The sequence below is a fragment of a genome, unplaced genomic scaffold, assembly GCF_019419815.1.
Source record: "Pyrus x bretschneideri cultivar Hongxiangsu unplaced genomic scaffold, Pyrus_bretschneideri_v1 Contig41, whole genome shotgun sequence".
In the NCBI taxonomy this organism is placed as follows: Eukaryota; Viridiplantae; Streptophyta; class Magnoliopsida; order Rosales; family Rosaceae; genus Pyrus; species Pyrus x bretschneideri.
In genome coordinates, this window is record NW_025999735.1 from 4,266,477 (window position 1) to 4,284,443 (window position 17,967).

General features: G+C 36.0%; 1 protein-coding gene across 1 annotated transcript; it reads right to left on the bottom strand.

The window, feature by feature from the left end:
- Positions 1–7,429: 7,429 nt before the first annotated feature.
- On the bottom strand, positions 7,430–17,828 carry LOC103947908 (50S ribosomal subunit assembly factor BipA). The gene is made up of 19 exons (XM_009358875.3): positions 17,370–17,828; positions 17,152–17,226; positions 16,867–17,017; positions 16,169–16,237; positions 15,379–15,551; positions 14,760–14,897; positions 14,178–14,303; positions 13,630–13,728; positions 12,814–12,934; positions 12,559–12,622; positions 12,008–12,062; positions 11,804–11,928; positions 11,356–11,429; positions 9,807–9,856; positions 9,361–9,447; positions 8,748–8,798; positions 8,569–8,652; positions 8,280–8,330; positions 7,430–7,736 (listed from the first exon to the last, which is right to left on the bottom strand). The coding sequence occupies exons 1-19, from the start codon at positions 17,709–17,711 to the stop codon at positions 7,653–7,655; spliced, it is 2,019 nt and encodes a 672-aa protein (XP_009357150.2). The 5' UTR covers positions 17,712–17,828; the 3' UTR covers positions 7,430–7,652.
- Positions 17,829–17,967: the final 139 nt, after the last annotated feature.

Genomic DNA, 17,967 nt, shown 5'->3' on the forward strand with positions numbered 1-17,967 from the left:
ATTTCAGGGACCATCTTGATGGTGAAGGTCAATTTTAGGAACCATTTGTAATAAAAGCCCTATAATATATATATATATGTTTTGCTCACTGTTGTTGTTAACTTGTCCTGATGGGCTACTTTTACTTTGGATCTCTTTTCTTCTTCTTTTGAGAAGGTTAATCTAGAGAGATCATCTATTTGAATCACATTTTTGTAAATTACATGATATAATGGTTGATGATTAAATACTTTGCATGGTTTCTCTAGCATTTTCCTTTTAGGAATACCTTATTTTTGAATTCCCATTAGGAGTGGACGCTGTTTGATTTGATTTGATTTGACATAAAAATATAAACGAACTACTTAGCATTCAACAGTTTCATTTAGTTTAGCTTTAATCAATGCCATCATTGAAATCGAACTGTTGTAGAACTATTAGCAAACAAGTTCATGGAGCAAATCCACAAGTGTAAACCCAAGAAGAATTAGTTTTGACAAAGTTCTTAGTCATGATCATGAACCAAACAAATTATTGTTAATCAGTTTAGTTCGGTCGATTTAAGCATATTCAACACTTCAATGTGTACATCTCAAAACTTTCATCAAGTCAACTAAGACTAAACTTCAATTAAATAAGATCTCATTCTAGCAAACGATTTATTAGTTATAATATCACATAAAAAACAAGTAACAAATTTTTTAATTTGTTTATAATCATGGAAACTTATAATATGCTAACACATATAAAAAAATATAATTAATAATTAAAAATATATAGCAGGTTCAATTTTATTTTAGTCGTTTCAAAAGTATCAAAATCAAACCAAACTAAAACAAATCAGTTTCATTCGATTTTTAAATTGTATTTATTTTTTTTTATCAAAACTAAACCAAATTGACCAAAAAGGATTCAAATTCGTCCGTTTGATATCCACCCTTAAGGCCATCTCCATCGAAAGGGCAAATATAAACCCGTCCAAAATTATAGCTTTGCAAAAAATTATTTTTAAATGAATAGTATCAGACCATACTAATATACCATCTCCGACCAAAGGGGTTATGTTTAGCCTCCTCAATAATTTATTAGTTTTAAGTTTATATTTTACATTTATTGGTTAACTTAATTAACCAACCTTTAGATGTTTTCAAATCTAGTTATTGAATTTAAATCAATTATTACAATTGAGGAGTTGGGCCAAAAAAAGGGGCTAAGAGGGTGGCTAAATTTGGCCAACTTGATGCCCCTTTGGCCAATTAATGGTCTTAGGATTATAACCCAATCATCGGTTAGAGATGATTTTTAGGCAATTCAGGTCTTTTTTTTTTTTTTTTTTTAACTTTTGGACCATTAACTCTCTCTATTGGAGATGGCATAAATCTCATAGACAACAACATTACGGAATGTTAAGCTGTATAGTATAAGCATTGTTGCGCTATTTCTCCAAGTCATCGACCTTTGCAATTATTTATGGAGTAGGATTTTTTCCTCTCTAAATTCCTCTTTCCTTTTCTCCCTTTATATTTGTACGATCACGATCAAATTATGTCGACATCTTGTGTTGACTTCTTTATAGAGAGAAAACGAGAAAAGTGAGATATATGTGGAGGGGAGGAGAGGGAATTTGAAGGAGAGAGAATCCTACTCCATTATTTATTGAGGAGTAACTTCTGCACACATTTTCTCTTTCTCCACACTCCTCTTAATTGTGTCCTTTAACTCTCATGTGATTTGTTTAGGGTATCTCCAAAGGTGATACATAGGTTTGGCAAAAAAAAAAAAAAAAAAAAAAAAAAAGGACAAGAAACTTCCAAACAGACACAAAAGTTAAAAATGGCAATCCAACCGAGCCTTCAGTTTTTTACGCGGTGCTGGGCCAATTGAAGGCAAAGTCTTTTGCTGCTAAATTTATTTAATGATTTTTTAATAGATGTGGTGCAATATATAACAAATACGGTAAATTACACAAACTACCTCAACTATGGGTCGAACCATAATTTTATACCTTATGTTTTGTAAATTACAACGTCATACTTCATCTTACAAATTTGTTAGAATGTCAGCCCTTCGTCAGTTTTTCTATTAATTTCTCTGATAAATGTTGATGTGGCTTGAGGTAGGGCCCACTTCCTAGCCCAACTAGATTAATAATTAATTAAATATAAAAAATTAAAAATTAAATCATTTAAATATTAATTAAAAATTATGGGACCCACCTCTACAAACCCATCCTTCTTCCTTAGTCCACCCGATGACAGCCATCTCCAAGCACCCCAACCTCACCGCCTACCTCCACCTCAACCTCCTCCACTACTCATTCGACTCCCCTTTCCTCCGTTGCTCTACTCCCCTTCCTTCCACCTCCACTTTTCTCTTCTGGAAGAAGCACAACTCCAAGAACTCTCCCCACCCAAGATAGTGGATTTATGTGATTTTCTTAGAAGCCAAATAGAATTCAAGGCAAAATTAGGAAGTGGATTTTAATCTAGGAAGCAAATTGAGGGAACATCTTGGACTAAATCGGCGATGTTAGAAAATTGAACTGATCCACGGTGATGGCGGCGACGACTTGGGGGACAATGTCGATGTCGTGGTAAAAGCCGAGGATAAAGGCCTTGCCTAATGAAATCCCGTGGTACAGGACATTGAACTTGGACTCGCCGTACTTGATCATGACCTTGTTGGGGTTAGCAACTGTAACAACTCGTCCCTAATTTTACAATTTTTTTAATTAAAAATAGTGAATTGATGAAAATGCCTTAGAGGCAAAATTGTTGACTTTCGTTGGCCATCATTTCATGATACGTATGAGCTATTATTTTATTGTATTCTCTAAGTAATTGACGGTACGAACGCATAAATGCAAGCGGAATCAAATTCAGAGTTACGACAAAGATTTTATGAAATTACGAAGGTAAGGGGTAATCTAGTAAATTCACTATTTTGGATAGATTGTCCTTCATTATTTTATTAATTTCTGTTGAGATTTTTGTGAGCCAATGGGCCCACGCCCATTCCTTCCATGTCTCTATTTCTTTGAATCACCACTCATTTTCTGCCACCTCACCCTACTCATTTCTCTTTCAAACTTTCCCTCATCTCTTTTCCCTCTTGGCTCTCTATCTCTCTCTCTCTCTCTCTCTATCTCTCCCTCCATGAGTCTTCTTCCCATCTCGACGCACGTCAAGATCAAGCTCAACAACCAACACCTCGCCACTCTTTATCTGGTGAACCACCCAGACCATCATTACTTCCCTTAACGTGCTCAGGACACCAGGTTGATGGTTCGAACTGCATAGTAGCCATTGCCACTATTCATGATTTGTCCTCTGATTTCTCGTCGTTTCCAACAAAGGTGAGTCTTAGAACTCCCTTAATCTTTCTCATCTCGCTATCTAAGTCTAATTTTTAGGTTAGATGTGCATGTTGGTGCATAAAATACCTCGAGGACCCTTTCTTAGTTTTCCGTGAGAATTCGACGGCTTTCGAGCTGTTTTCCAGCCAACTCCGACCACTGCAGGACCAAATACTGGTGTAATTCTATTCCTCTCCTCTTAAGCATCAATTTGGTAAGTAGAATGTGAAAAATGGTTGAGTTTTGATGCTAATCAAAGCTGTTGAAATTTTCCAGCCAAACCAGCCTTTTTCTTCGCTGGGTCTGGCAAGTGCGACCTGCGAGCCCAAACGGGTCAACCCGATGCGATACAAAAAAAAAAAAAAAAAAAAAAAAAAAAAAAAAAAAAGAGAACAAAAGAAAAAGGCCAAGGCAAACCTAGTTCCAAACCAACCCAAACTCGAATTTGACCCGGATTCGGCCTAGACCCATTTAGGAATCTCTAGTTAACTTTAACAAAATATTCCGTTAAAGTTAACTGTTGATCATTATTTGACTTTTGTTGATTGAAATTTTCTCGGAAACCCTCCTAGGCTAATTTCGATGTCCCAAGTCTGTTTTTGACGTTCAATGAATGAAATTCCAAAGTTTTAATGTAGTTGACTAGCGTGGAGGTTCGATTGACTTTTTGGGTTGACAGTTGACTTTTCGTTGACTTTTTTATGAAAAAAATTTCTCGGGACCCTTCTTAGTGTAATTTGACACCCTGATTCCAAATTCGCACTTCGTTTTCCCAAATTTAATCGTTTTAGTTGAGTTTTACTAATGGATCCTAATATTATGCTTAGGTGCGATTACTATTGGAAACTTCGGCTTTCTTAGTTTGAACGGCTACGACCTTGCAAATATATATATTTGTTTAGTTTCCACATACATAGTTAATAATGAAGTTTCTACGTGATTGCCATAATTAAATTAACGTTTATAAAAAAGGTCGTAATGTTGAGAATTACGAAATTATTCTAAACCCCACAGGATGCGTGTATGCATGTGATTATAGGATGCCTTAATTATATTTGCGGCCATGAATGGTGTTATGTTGACTAGAATTATCGATTTACCATTACATGATCATAATTATGTTATTCGTTTATCATGTGCTGCACTGGTGTTAGTACTCGTTCGGGCCAGGGTCAGTCTTCATGTGTATGTTCACATCGCATCGTACGCTCACTTTGGATCCATTGTAGGTGCTAGTCTTGTCCTACATTGCTATAGGTAGTTAGGACTCGTATGTGACGCGCATAGTGCCAGTTTTCACGTGATTGTAGTACTAGAGTGTAAATCATTATTACACCCAGTTTTGTCCATGTTAGAATACCTTTGCATCAGTTCGTGTGTCGGCATACGTCGATGAACACCTGTTAGTATATGTTCGTTTATTCAAGATATTGTGATTACCGAATGTTATGTGTTTATTTACAAAATATTATTAAGTATTGCATTCTCGATGATATTACTGTTATGGTAAGTATTTTATACTATACGTAGTATGCTATGTTTGGAAACTATACGCATTTTACTACGTTTTAAAAAAGGTTTTACAAAGCTTCATTTTTTAGGCCCATTCACCCTTATTTTTCGCCCCTCCAGGTTTTAGTAGCAGAGCTTTCGTGTTGACAAGGATTCTTGGAAAACGTTGGTATAGGACAGTACCTTCGGTGGTATAATTCTTATCCTACTGCTACTGTACTTTACTTATGCTCTGACATCACATGTGAATTGGGCTTCAATCCCACACACTTGTGCACTCTTGCATTTAGGTACTTTTAGGTTTTAATTTATTTTCATTTTCCACCTCACTACACTTTATGACTTCTTCACCTTTTGGGTGTCGGCCAACATAGCTTGATTCTGAGTCCAGGTGGACATTCTGGGTCAGGATGTGTCGGCAGCTGAGAAAAGCATGTGAATGCTGAGGGAGGCAGAGGTAGGGTTTTGGTTGGGGTGGAATTGGGTCGCCGACTTGCTAGAGATTGAATGACAGCTTATTTGGCTTGACGTGAGGATGATGACGAGGAAGACGGCGAGGACAAGGAGTTCTAGGAAAGAGAAGAATAAGAAGAGGTAGCAACATCAACCTTGAAGGAAGCGGAGGAGGAAGAGGAGCATGACAACGTTGTTGGGTAGTAATGGTGGTGGTTGCTGCTGTTGTGGGGGTTTGAGGAGGAGGGCGGCGGCGAGACGCAAACGTATTAGGGAAGAAGGGTGGATTGGCCATCATCCTTTAAAAGATTCCTACTCTTTTTTTTTAATAAAAATATTTAAAAGATTTCATTTTTAAATTTAAATTTTTATTATTTAATACTTATATAATTTTTTAATCCAGTTGGTTTAGGGAGTATGCTCCACTTCAAGTCACGTTAGCATTTAATAGAACAATTGACAGAAAATTTGACAGAGGTCTAACATTACAACAAATTTGTAAGATAGGTATGACATTGTAATTTTTAAAACACAAGGAATGAGATTATAGTTCAACCTATAGTTGAGGTAGTTTTGTGTAATTTACTCAAATAAATGTTGTTGGGTGTTTCAAGTATTTGATTGGTTGTCTCAACAATTAGACTCCACAAAGAGATAAACAAAAATAAATGATAGATTGACATTATTATTTAACATATTAGATGGAGCAAAGAATTGTACAAAATGTTAAACTACCACATAAGCCATCAAATATCATTTTGATGTTTAATATTTGACATCTTTGAAGATGCTCTTAATCTAAGCATGAGATCAAAAAAGTAGTGCAAATTCGTTCTCTTTTTATTTTGTTGGAGCACTAAAATTAAACACTACATTATGAAAAAGTTCAAAAACACCTACGAAGTTGTAAAATATATGAATTCCAAATTATGCTCCGAATGTTCCAAGATAACTCTAATGTCAAAATTTCCGAAACATTTGAATCGAGAAATTCAAATGAAATCCGAAGTTTTTCATAATCAAAATTAAAAACCTTAGTCCCGATCCGAAATCATCCCCCTACTTGTCTCCTTAAGGCCTCGTTTGGCAGCTCGAACCGTACTGACTATTTCAGTCGGATAGGATAAATAGTCGTCGGATAGGACTGACTAAATTAATCGGACGTTTGGTGTTGTATCAGATTAATTTATACATCGGATAATAGGTCGGACTATAATAATTATTTTAAATAATTTCACAAAATAAGTGTTGTTAAAATGAAAAAAAAAAAGGAAGAAAAACAGGTGAGGAAAAAAAAAAAAACATCATTACACAGACAAAAATTAAAAAATAAAAATAAAAAAAGACCTAGATCTCTTCCCACTTCCCAATCATGTCTTCCTATCTTCACCATCTTCCCCACGCATCAATTCCCACCCTCCCATATGAACCCACTTCCTCATTTCTTCAAATCTCCCAAAACCCATATCGATTCACCAACCAAAAAAAAAAAAAATCCCAGAAATTAAATATTTTCAATGCTAATAAACCAAATTTTATCATCGGAGCCTAGCTCCCTTCCTTGTCGGAGCCCAGCTCCCTTCCTACTGCTCGTCCTTCTCGTTGGAGCCTAGATCGGAAGAATTTGAATCATCATCTTGTTCCTTCAACCCATGGAAGTATTGTTGTCCTGTCAAAGATCGAAGGCGAACGGAGGAGGTGGGAGGTGTGTGTGTGTGAAGGAGGAGGGAGGAACAAAAAGAAAAAAAGAAGACGACAAAGATGAACTTGAGATCTAGACGAGAGAGAGCAGGCAGGTGAGATGGTTGAAGGAGTCATGCAAGAGAGGAACGGAGTGAGCAAGAGAAATCTCACCTGACTAAATAATACAGAGGTTTTGGACGGGATTCGTAAGCGGGTGGGAGGGGTATAAAATAAGTGGGGCCGGATTAAATAATCCGGTGCTTATTTAATACGAAGCTCACCAAACAGCCGTTTCGTATTATTAATACTATCCGATGGTCTTATACGGTGTGCCAAACGAGGCCTAAGATACATATTTTACAACCAAAATCTGGTATCATATTGTTAAATCTAACACTTACTTCATTTGTGTGCATTTAAGTTTACATACAAACGACAAGAGGCAAGAATCAAGAATTTCCGACTTCCTTTATTTTTTCTTCTCACCAAATACAACATCAAGTTTCTTTGCTCAGATCTGTTAAAGAATAAATCTTCCGCGACGCATACAATTTCACCAAAATTGCCGTGTATCGGTTGAACGAGAGTATATATATGTTATAAGTACTACTATTGATACATTCAAGTAGTATACCTAACGACGTTACAGAACTGCAGAGAAGGCGGGGATTCATTCCTTTTGCCTTTTACTCATGCTTTTGCGCTTGTTAACGTCCAGATATTTCTTCCTTAACCGTATTGTCTTTGGTGTAACCTGCACATATAAAAGCATCGCGGGATTGTTATCGCCTGAGCAACAACTTTTACATAAAACGAGCAACTTTTCCTTCTTTAGTTAATGGCGTAAATACAAGAAGTTATAAAACGAGATTTATTCTGTTCGTTCATTTCTAATTCTTTTTTCTGGAATTAGTAAGTACATAAGAATTTTCTAAACTAATTCGGCAACACCACTATCACAGATTCACAGGATACTAAAGCATCAATTTTGAATAAAACGAGCAACTTTTTTCCTTTTTGATAGATTTATGACGTAGTTTGAGAAGTTAGAAAATGTGATTATTCTGTTCGTTCAGTTTTTATTTTCCTGGAATAAGTTAGTAAATACAAATTTTCTCTAACTAATTCAGCAACTAACGTCTCTATTTACTTTGAAATACTGGAATACAAGTAGGAATCATGAACTACATTTTGTTAAGGACGAACCTCAGTTAATAATTTCTGTGGCAATATACGGAAACTGTTCACTATTAGGTATTAATCGCATATGGAAGGATAAGGTTAAAATCAGACTTACCTCAATCAGTTCATCAGAGGCTACATACCCTATTGCTTCTTCAAGAGTCATCTGCATCCCAATGCTTTCAGATGTTAGCAATCGCTTAACAGATAAAAAAGATCTAGCAGTAACATTTACAGCAATGAATTTGCTATTATTTTCCGATTTCTCCTCAAAATAGGAAGATCATTGTCCATAATCCATATCTTTATAATATGGCTACAAAATAATCCCAATTAAAGTACAGTGACTATATGATGCATGCTGTGAAACAAGAATAAAGAGGAAGAAATTGGTTGATACATACAAGGCGGGGAGGAGATAGTTTCACATTCTCATCCTTGCTAGCAGCACGTATATTTGTAAGTTCCTTATTTCTAACTGGGTTGACCTGCACAGTCAAGGTCTGTCAGCTAAATACCACACATTTTTCGATAACCTAAACATAACACAACATCTAACATGAAAAGCATAAAATGTACTCACATCTAGATCTGTGTCCCTCGAGTGCTCGCCAACAATCATGCCGTCATATGTCTGTATTAATGAACAAAACGGAAACAAGTTTAATATCAAACGAAACCAGGTCTAGCAAGTTCCTTTACTAAAAGATACTCGAGATTCTAAAATTTCTTTAAATCAAACTGCTTATCCAGTCTTCTAACATATACATTTCTATAAAACACAGCTTTCATCCTTCTACTAGTCACATATTTTTCACCTGTTATTGTGGTTTGAAATCAATTTTTATCCTGGGCCATTCTATGTCAGTTAATTTGCCCAAAAAATTACAGAAAGACCAATGTTCTAGTCCATAATTTCTCACTCTCTTTATAATCTATAAATGAAGAACAGCACCACACTCATTTTCTTCTTCTTTATGCTGTCGGAACACGACCATGCTCATTTCTTGGTTAAAACCAAGGATCTAAAGTATTCCAACCTTAAAAGATGTTTTTTTGGCAGAGAGGCAATGGTTAAAAGCAACAAACTGATATCTTATAAATAAGCATCCTCAAGTCAATATGAATTAGTTTTATCAAATTTTGGGAATGGAAAAAGACAAGCAGCGACATGAACTGATCATATGTGTACCAACCTCCATCCCAGGAGTGACAAAAAGAGTTCCGCGAGGTTCTAAACTCACTAAGGCATACGCTGTGATTGTACCATAGCCCATTGACACCTATAGAATTAAATACAAAGAGACATTAATTGTCATCCAACACATACAACTTTGATATAAAAAACCAGGTGTAACATATAGAAGATTTAATAAGATGTGCTAGAAGCAGAATTACATCACCTTTTGTTTTCAATGAGGGACATAGTGCTTACAAAATTTTATTTTTATTTTTTCACAAGCCATAACCATCAGCCAACTTTAGATCAAAATATAAAAATAAAAGCAGTTTTTCGGAGACATCTATAATAGTTAAGATGTTAAATAGATCTCCTTAAGAAAATAGCAGTTTGATCAAAAAAGGAATTTTAACAATATGAAAATGGAGTACATTATATATCTAACGGCAAGTACACACATACCAACACTCCTTTCCTGACATCACCAAGAGGACCTCGATATTTCTCATATTCTGCATAACAGATAACATGCATGAGAATATTAAAATCAAACGAAACTTCAATCAAGCAACAACAAAGCTAAACAACGTAAAAACATTTATACCCGATACCCGAAATAAAATAAAATAAAAAGTTTACTTCTAACAAGAGGTTGTAATAATTCTTATTGATTTTCTTTCAGAACAAGCTAGTGGTCCACTATGAAGGTCATAATACTTTTTGTAACCAAAAAAAAAAAAAAAAAAAAAAAAAAAAAAAAAAAAAAAAAAAAACAGACACAAAAAAAAACAACTTGCTGGACTTTTTTGCGTTTGCAATCAAAGTAAGAACCGCAGCATGCATTCCAAAGTAACAAAGCAAGTTTAACAGAATAAACATTGTGGTTAAAGTGTCATACTCTGTATCCAAGCCTATATCATGAATCAAGGTTAAGACGAGCTACATTGCATATTATAACAAAACAATTTTAAAGATCTAGAGATAAATGAAAAACTGAAAGTTGATTCACTTTGTTTTAAAACTGCTTTTACAAGGTAATATTACAATATTTACGCTTTAGACAACTTGCGTCTATCCAGACTTTTCTGTTAAACATTTCAAGAACATTCCTTATAGTGTGACTTGTCTTGCTTGGACAGGAGTTCTGTAGCAAGGGCCCTCTGAGTTAGCGTTCTCTCTGTTGGTTTAGTTTTTCTTTTTTTTTTTTTTGGGGTTTTGAGTTTCTTCTGTTGTTTTAGGTGTTTCAAGGACTATGTGGCCATGCTTCTTGTAATTCCTTTTGTTCTCTTGATAAAACTTGTTTACACACACACACACACACACACACATAGGGAAATTTGCACAAACTGGACTATTAGGGGTGTGCACATCAACCACCCAACTAAAAGTCTTGCCACCACCCAGATTCAACTTCTAGAGTGACAATTTCTGCAAGAAATTTCATCAAAACTCATCGTGTACTGGGCACGTGAGCACTTTTTCTTCTCACCACTCCAAGACCCCTAGACAAGTTGGGATAAGAACTCTGTTGACTACAGCCTGTCTTCGAGGAAAGGAAGTTATGCCCCAAAAGATATAGTCAACTGAACTCTTACCCTAAGTAATCTAGGTCTTTAAGTGGATTAAATACCCTTGAAAAAGGACTCACCTGTTTTGCAGATACGCTTTGACTAATTTTTTAAGGAAACTAATGTACGTGGTACATTTACACTAAAACAAGAGTCTGGGTGGTAAACTGGCAAGATTTTTAGTTAGGGTGGCATTTGTGCACCCCTAATATATGCATATAGGCACAAATATCTGGACACACAATAAAAACCTTGCAACTAGAAAATGTCAAATGGAGGATGTCCAGTCTTAGGGTCACATCACGTCCAGGCCCAATTTAGGTGATGAACAATCAGGAGAAGGTTTATCTCCCTAGAAATAACCCAAGTACATGACAGATTCACAGGACCAAAAAGGCAAAGGAATGGAGAAGTAGGAATAGCAAGATGGGGGAAAATCATACTTAAGAAAGCACGATGCATAAATCCAGTTCCACGTGTGTCACTGCTAAATACACTTCTGTAACCAACCAGGCCCCTGAAGAATACAACAGAAAGGATCAATTCAATTCTTCAAAAGTAATGTCGTATTGATTGCCAAAAACCTGTCATCAATATGGGGCCCAGTTTAAAATGGAAAATGGTAAATGATAATCAAATTAATTGATCACACGCTTTGAAATGGTTAAAGATTATGCAATTCAACATTGGTTGTGCAATGGTACGTAGTTACCATGAAACCAAATGAGTAAGATGATAAGATGATTATTTTTTTTTTTTTTTTTATTTTTCCCTGATAACAAAATCAATATGCTAAAATATATAAATGCTACAGTATACAATGATTGCTTATACAGCAAAATAACAAAATGAGGAAGAAAAGAAGAATTGACATTGAGAGGGCAACAGAACCTTGATGGACATGTCAAAGACAATCTAGTCCGGTCGGCGCTACCTGGAACAGGACCCATATCGATAACCTCAGCACGCCTATTAGATAAGGCTTGCATTACTAACCCCACATGCTCTTCATTTACCTGAAAATAAAAGCCAGTGCATATGAGTCTCATTTGTTGAAAGAAAAGAGTAGCAAAATTTTACATCTGAAAGTCTTACCTCAATAGTAACTTCTTCAATTGGCTCAAGTTTTTGACCATTCTCTGTTTTGTACCTGATTCAGTGAAAGCAAAATTGCATCAGTTGTTTAGATAAGTTATTCAACAATAAAAAAGATAAACCAATAATCATACAATAAATAGCTGTGTGTGCATATACATATACTAATATGTGAGCACATGCCACACACAGATACACACACACCATAGCCGTAAATATACCAAAATAAACAGAACATAGGAGCTGTACCTGAATAATCGCTGATTCCCTTTTTCAAAGATATCATGTAAAGTAGAATTAGGGTATTATACATTTATTGCGAAGCATATGATACAACATTATGCCTATCGATATCTCACAAAGAAAGTACTTCAGATTTTGGTGCAAATATTTTGTTGGTTTACCAATCTAATTGAGTATCTTTATGTTTTCAGAACCTTAATATCTCTGTAGTATGGATACTTTTTCCTTAAAGAAAAAATTATTGGATTGGGGAATTCCATGTATACAGAAAAAATGCATTGCAATAAGGCAACAAAAGGGTGCCTCACATGACTTTGGGTGGTGAGACAGACAGTTCAAAGCCTTCCCGCCTCATATTCTCAATTAAAATACCTGTTTTCACAATATGAAAACTACATTAGCAATATGTTTAAAATTTTTGCAATGAAATGTAGAGAAGCAAGCGGACAGAACCTTGTTAACATAAGCTAAACTCTGTCTATTTTTTATTAATAATTGACATAGTGTCTCTTGGAATTAAACAATGGAAAGGGAAAATAACTGCAAATTTAAGAGGAACAAACCCAGTTGAAGTTCTCCCCTCCCCTGAACTTCAAATGATTCTGATAAGCCTGGGAGAACATTAATGGCAAGATTTGTTTCCGATTCAGCTGATAGTCGATCACCAATTTTTCCTCCAGTGAGCTACAGATATGACACCATCAGTGTGTCAGATTATGTATAGTGGTCCATAAGTCCACCCGTTCTAAAGATGCAGTCATCAGCTTTCTTTCTTACATTTAAGTAGAAAGGAAATACATAGGGAGGTAAGGCCATGTTAAAACATCAAATAAGACACAGCATGAACAGTAACCCCAAAAACATTTGTTGAGATCATGTCTACAGGTTGGTGGACAAAAATAGAATTTTGAACATTACCTGAGAGGACAGAGTACCCCTAGCAGGAGTTATTAACTTATTATTATGCAAGTTTAATGAATTCATTACTTAGAACTTAGAAGTTGCTGGACATCAGCCATATTCCTACCATGTTCATGTCCTATATATTTTCCATTGGACATGTAAATTAAACCCTACTTTAACGTCAAATTTAGGAAAAAAAACATAGATGATAAGAATGAATTACGACACAAACTGTCAAATCTCTAATCTTCCTATATACACTTGGTCTGTATATTTTCCCTGTAAGTTTATCCGACCAAGTACAGATTTTCTATTCATAAATCAATGATTTAAAACCAAAAGTGAGAGTATAGGTGCATAAGTTTATCAGTATAATAATAAAACAGCTAAATGAAATACGGTCATTGATGATAAAATGTAGTATAAATAGAGCATGTGTAACAACTGATTGCAAACAGGAAAAAATCATGACTTACATGGGTACCATCACGACCAGCTAAGGGAGAGTCATTGACACCAAAAGTCATGGAAATAGTTGGGGGATCCAACTCAACGGTGGGCAATGCAGTCATAATCTATCAGAAGCAACCATATGTCAGTTTTGCAAGGAATGTACCACCATGACATATTATAAAAAGATACAAAGTTTCTTCAAAAGAAAAAGATTAAAAATTGAAAACCCTGGAGTGATGCTAAAAATACCACTGCAAAAAAAGAATTACAGACCGTAATGTTTTCCATCTTCTTGAGACAAAAGTAGCTAAAGTAATCGAAGCAAGTAATTTGAAAGACAAAACACAATTGATGTAGGCTACCAACAACAAAGGGAGCTCAGAAAACTTAGTGAGGACCCAGTACCAAGCCTTCTCAAGGTAGGACTAGGAATAGAAGTACAATGGATACAGGAAAATATACAACAAAGCTATTATTCATATTTGCTAAAATAAAATAGGAGAAAATAAAATGAAAAGTAATTGCAAACGAACAAAAACTAAAGTCTAAAACCAAGATTGCATCAATATACCTCAACGCTTGCAACTGTATGGCCAATAGATGGGCTTGCTAACCCAGCCATTGACACTATGTCACCAGCTCCAGCACAATCAATTACGACCATATGTGTTCCCTTCTTTTTCATCAGCTTCACAACCTGCAGGAAAAAAAAAAAAAGTTATCTAGTACATAACTAACAAAAACTTAGTATTGTAAGATTTTAATATTTCATTTGAAGTTGAGCTTTGAATACTGTAAAAAGCCGCAACACTTTTGAGTACAAATATCAAACTTTTCATTGTTCTCTGAGAGACGGTGATGCTTCAGAGGTTGTTTTTCATATCAGATGCTTAGTCAGAGAAAATAAAGCTAGAAGCCTCAATAATCTAATTAACCAATTTCAAACTGATGGCTTTTGAGGGCAATAGTAGTTGAAGGGGCCATTCTAAGAATTATTAAGGAAGCCATTTCAGATAAGTCATGGTGAACGCTACAAGAGCTTTAACCCAACATGGGTAAAATCTCATGGTCATAAAGAAACAAACATTGTCCACTGCAAAAGAAATTCATTTTTAAGTTCTAACAACCATGAGGCAAATATAGAACCACAAACCTTCCCTTCTTCAATTTTCTCAACTCCAGAATCTTTGTGACGAAGCCCATGAACTCTGTCACCAATGCGAATGCTGCCAGAAGAAACTCGTCCGGTCAATATTCGTCCAAGGTAGAAGTCTCGTTCCATCATAGAAACCTTACATAAACATCAATATATGCTATTTTAATTTTTCCAGTACTATGAAAAATAAAAATGAATGAGAGGAATATACAAAAGTTAGTCATTTATCCATTAAGTTGTAACAGAAACAATAATAATATTGCTTGGCCAATTTGTTTTACCAGGTCAAAGAAGATGACACAGGTTTTACAGCCACGGAATTATAGATTTCTACAAATGAAAGTATGCCAAAACAGTTCACAAACGTTACCGCATTTGACACAAGAAACAAAAAGATGCAGTGCATAGTGAATAAAAAATATAGGAAAGTAAGCAAACAGCCTTCATTTAGAACCTTTTTAATTCTCTACAGCTAACAAGAACAACAGCCTCTATTGAAATGATATGTGCATATGGAAATCTCAAGTGAAAGAACTTCATAAATAATATTGGCTCAACCTGCATATTTCCAGCTTAAAGGGGAAGAGGAGAGCATGCAGGGGATAAGTATACAAACCAGCATTTGGAAAGGTGCCTCAAGATTGGCTGTTGGTGGAGGAACATGACTTATAATGGCATCAAGCAGTCGTGACATATTTCTTGCATCAGCAGGAGGATCTTTGGTGAAAGTGGTGGAAGCCCATCCTTCTTTAGCAGACGCATACAGCACAGGAAAATCTAGCTGCTCCTCTAATTCAAAAATAGGAATATGTTTAATTAGCTTTTCATCCAACCAATACGAAGTTATGAAAGTGAAAACTAAATTTAGAACATAACACAAAACCAAATGGCAATGAGCGGAGAGGCTCAGCATTTTGTATATTGTGATGCAAGGCTTCATATATCAGATGTGAGATTTTTGTATTCTCAACATGCCTTCTTATTTGTGGTAGGATTGAGACAAACATGTAGATAAATTATATCGGGTAACAAAGAACATGTGTGGTCAAATTGTGTTGAACATATGAATGTATTGCCCACTTTCATACGATGTTAAAATTAGAGCATCCAACTCAAGATCAATTGGCTAGGTGCTGCAGCCCAGGATATTATGTATTGTAGTGCAAGCCTTGAAATGCCCAAAGTGATATTTAAAATCTCAACATTCCCACTAACATATGGCCTGACATATGGATGAATTTCTTGTTTCCAACCCTGTCAAAGTTCGAGTATCCAACCAAAACCAATTGGCAATAAGTGGAGAGACTAATATATTAGCTTGAAATTCACGATAAGGGATTTTCTAGTCTAAAAAATAAACCACAGCAAACGTGGGTGTAACCATGTTGATTCTTTTATATCCACACCTGTAGCACCAAGATTCGCAAAAAGATCAAACACCAAACTCTCAACTTCATTACACATCTCCTCAGAAACTGCATAAGCACAAGAATTAATAACATAAGCACTAATCCAAGTAACGGAAAATACAGCACAATAAATTGTGATGTACGAGATGGAAACTGTTTTCTTTTTTTTGGAAATGAAATGACAACTATGTGATAGAAATTATGGCAAGAGGAATGTGAAACAATAAAAGGGAACAGGATGCCAAATAAAACAAGACAAGCCAGACACAGACACTAGAGAGAACATTATGCACAAACAGAATGCCTTCAAGGAAGCAACCAAAAATCTTCATCACACAACTCTTCTTTTCTTAGAGAGTTTACATGACAAACCCTGCCAACTCAAACACAACCCAATTTTTGGATAACTCCACTACTTGGAAAAAGATAGTTACTAAGTTTAACAAATAGAGAAGTTAATAAGCTAAACAAATAGAGATGTCAATCTTTAACCCAAATCAAGAGTTCAAAGGATTATGACGTCTTCAGCTGTCCAATCCAAGAAACAAAGGAACCCAAATACCCTATAAACAAAGAATTCCTAAACCATCCAGACTGCTAATGTCCTCCATTAATCAACAATCCTGTTCTATAATTATTCATGCAATATAGGTTCAACTATTCAAATTAAAGATGCACCAAGCGCGAATAAGTACCTGCAGGACGATCTACTTTGTTTAGAAGAAGAATGGGGCGCAGCCCATATTTTAAGGCTTTAGCAAGTACGAACTTGGTCTGTGCAAGTGGACCTTCCCCAGCATCAACAACTAAAATTGCACCCTCAACCATACCAACAACCCGCTCAACCTACAAAGCGATCAACAAAAAAAGTAGCACAAGAGCAATGAAAATGAGCAATCAACATGCATAAACATATATAATTTGCATCCATTGAGGGACAACACAGAAACATTGATCATTGGTTTCAAAAAGGAGCTTACTTCACCACCGAAATCGGCATGTCCAGGCGTATCAACCATGTTTAACTCATTCTCCTTCCATGGAATTGACGTGACCTGCAAATCATTTTAAGGTAATTGATGTAACCACAATCAAAGACAACCAAAGTAAACAAAAGCATTTCGATTTCTTTAAGATTTCAGATTCCTATTTGCATAGCAATATAGGATTACACTCGAAGACAAAGTCAGTCACTGACCTTGGAGGCGATGGTAATTCCGCGCTCGCGCTCGAGGCTGATGGAGTCCATGGCTCGTTCGTGGGGGATGTCGGCGCCGCACTGGCGGAGCAGGCGGTCCATGAGCGTCGTCTTGCCGTGGTCCACATGGGCTATTACCGCCACGTTGCGGAGGCGGCTCGGATCCAGGACGGTGTTCGGGGAAGTACTAGCATTGGAGGCCGCAGTGGCTGCCGAAAAGGCGCGTGCGAGTGGAGATGTGCGTGGGGTTAATGGGTAGGGTTTGAGAGTGGGGGACGCAAAGGAGGAAGAGAAAGAGTTGCGCGTGGAGGACCAGACAGAGCGAAGCAACGGCCCCGCCATTTCTAACACCGAGAGAGAAATGGTAGAGTAGTTCCCGTACAATTGCCTGGGTTTAAGGTTTAAGGTTTAACGTTGTTTCTGATCGATGGGGTTTAAGACTTCCACCCGAACACAGAACTTCCACTTTTCTCACATTTGCACCCCATGAAGTTTTCAAATTGTATTAATTTACAATTTTTTTTTTTCTTCTTTTAACGTCATCTTCCTTTAAATTGAAAATAACATTTACATGAAGATGTCAAATTAAAATGTTAAA

Coding starts and splice junctions, on each gene's coding strand:
- LOC103947908 (XM_009358875.3), bottom strand. CDS start 17,711: ATGGCGGGGCCGTTGCTTCGCTCTGTCTGGTCCTCCACGCGCAACTCT. Junction 17,018..17,151: donor ATGCCGATTTCGGTGGTGAA/GTAAGCTCCTTT, acceptor ATCGCTTTGTAG/GTTGAGCGGGTTGTTGGTAT. Junction 9,448..9,806: donor ATGTCAGGAAAGGAGTGTTG/GTATGTGTGTAC, acceptor TTAATTCTATAG/GTGTCAATGGGCTATGGTAC.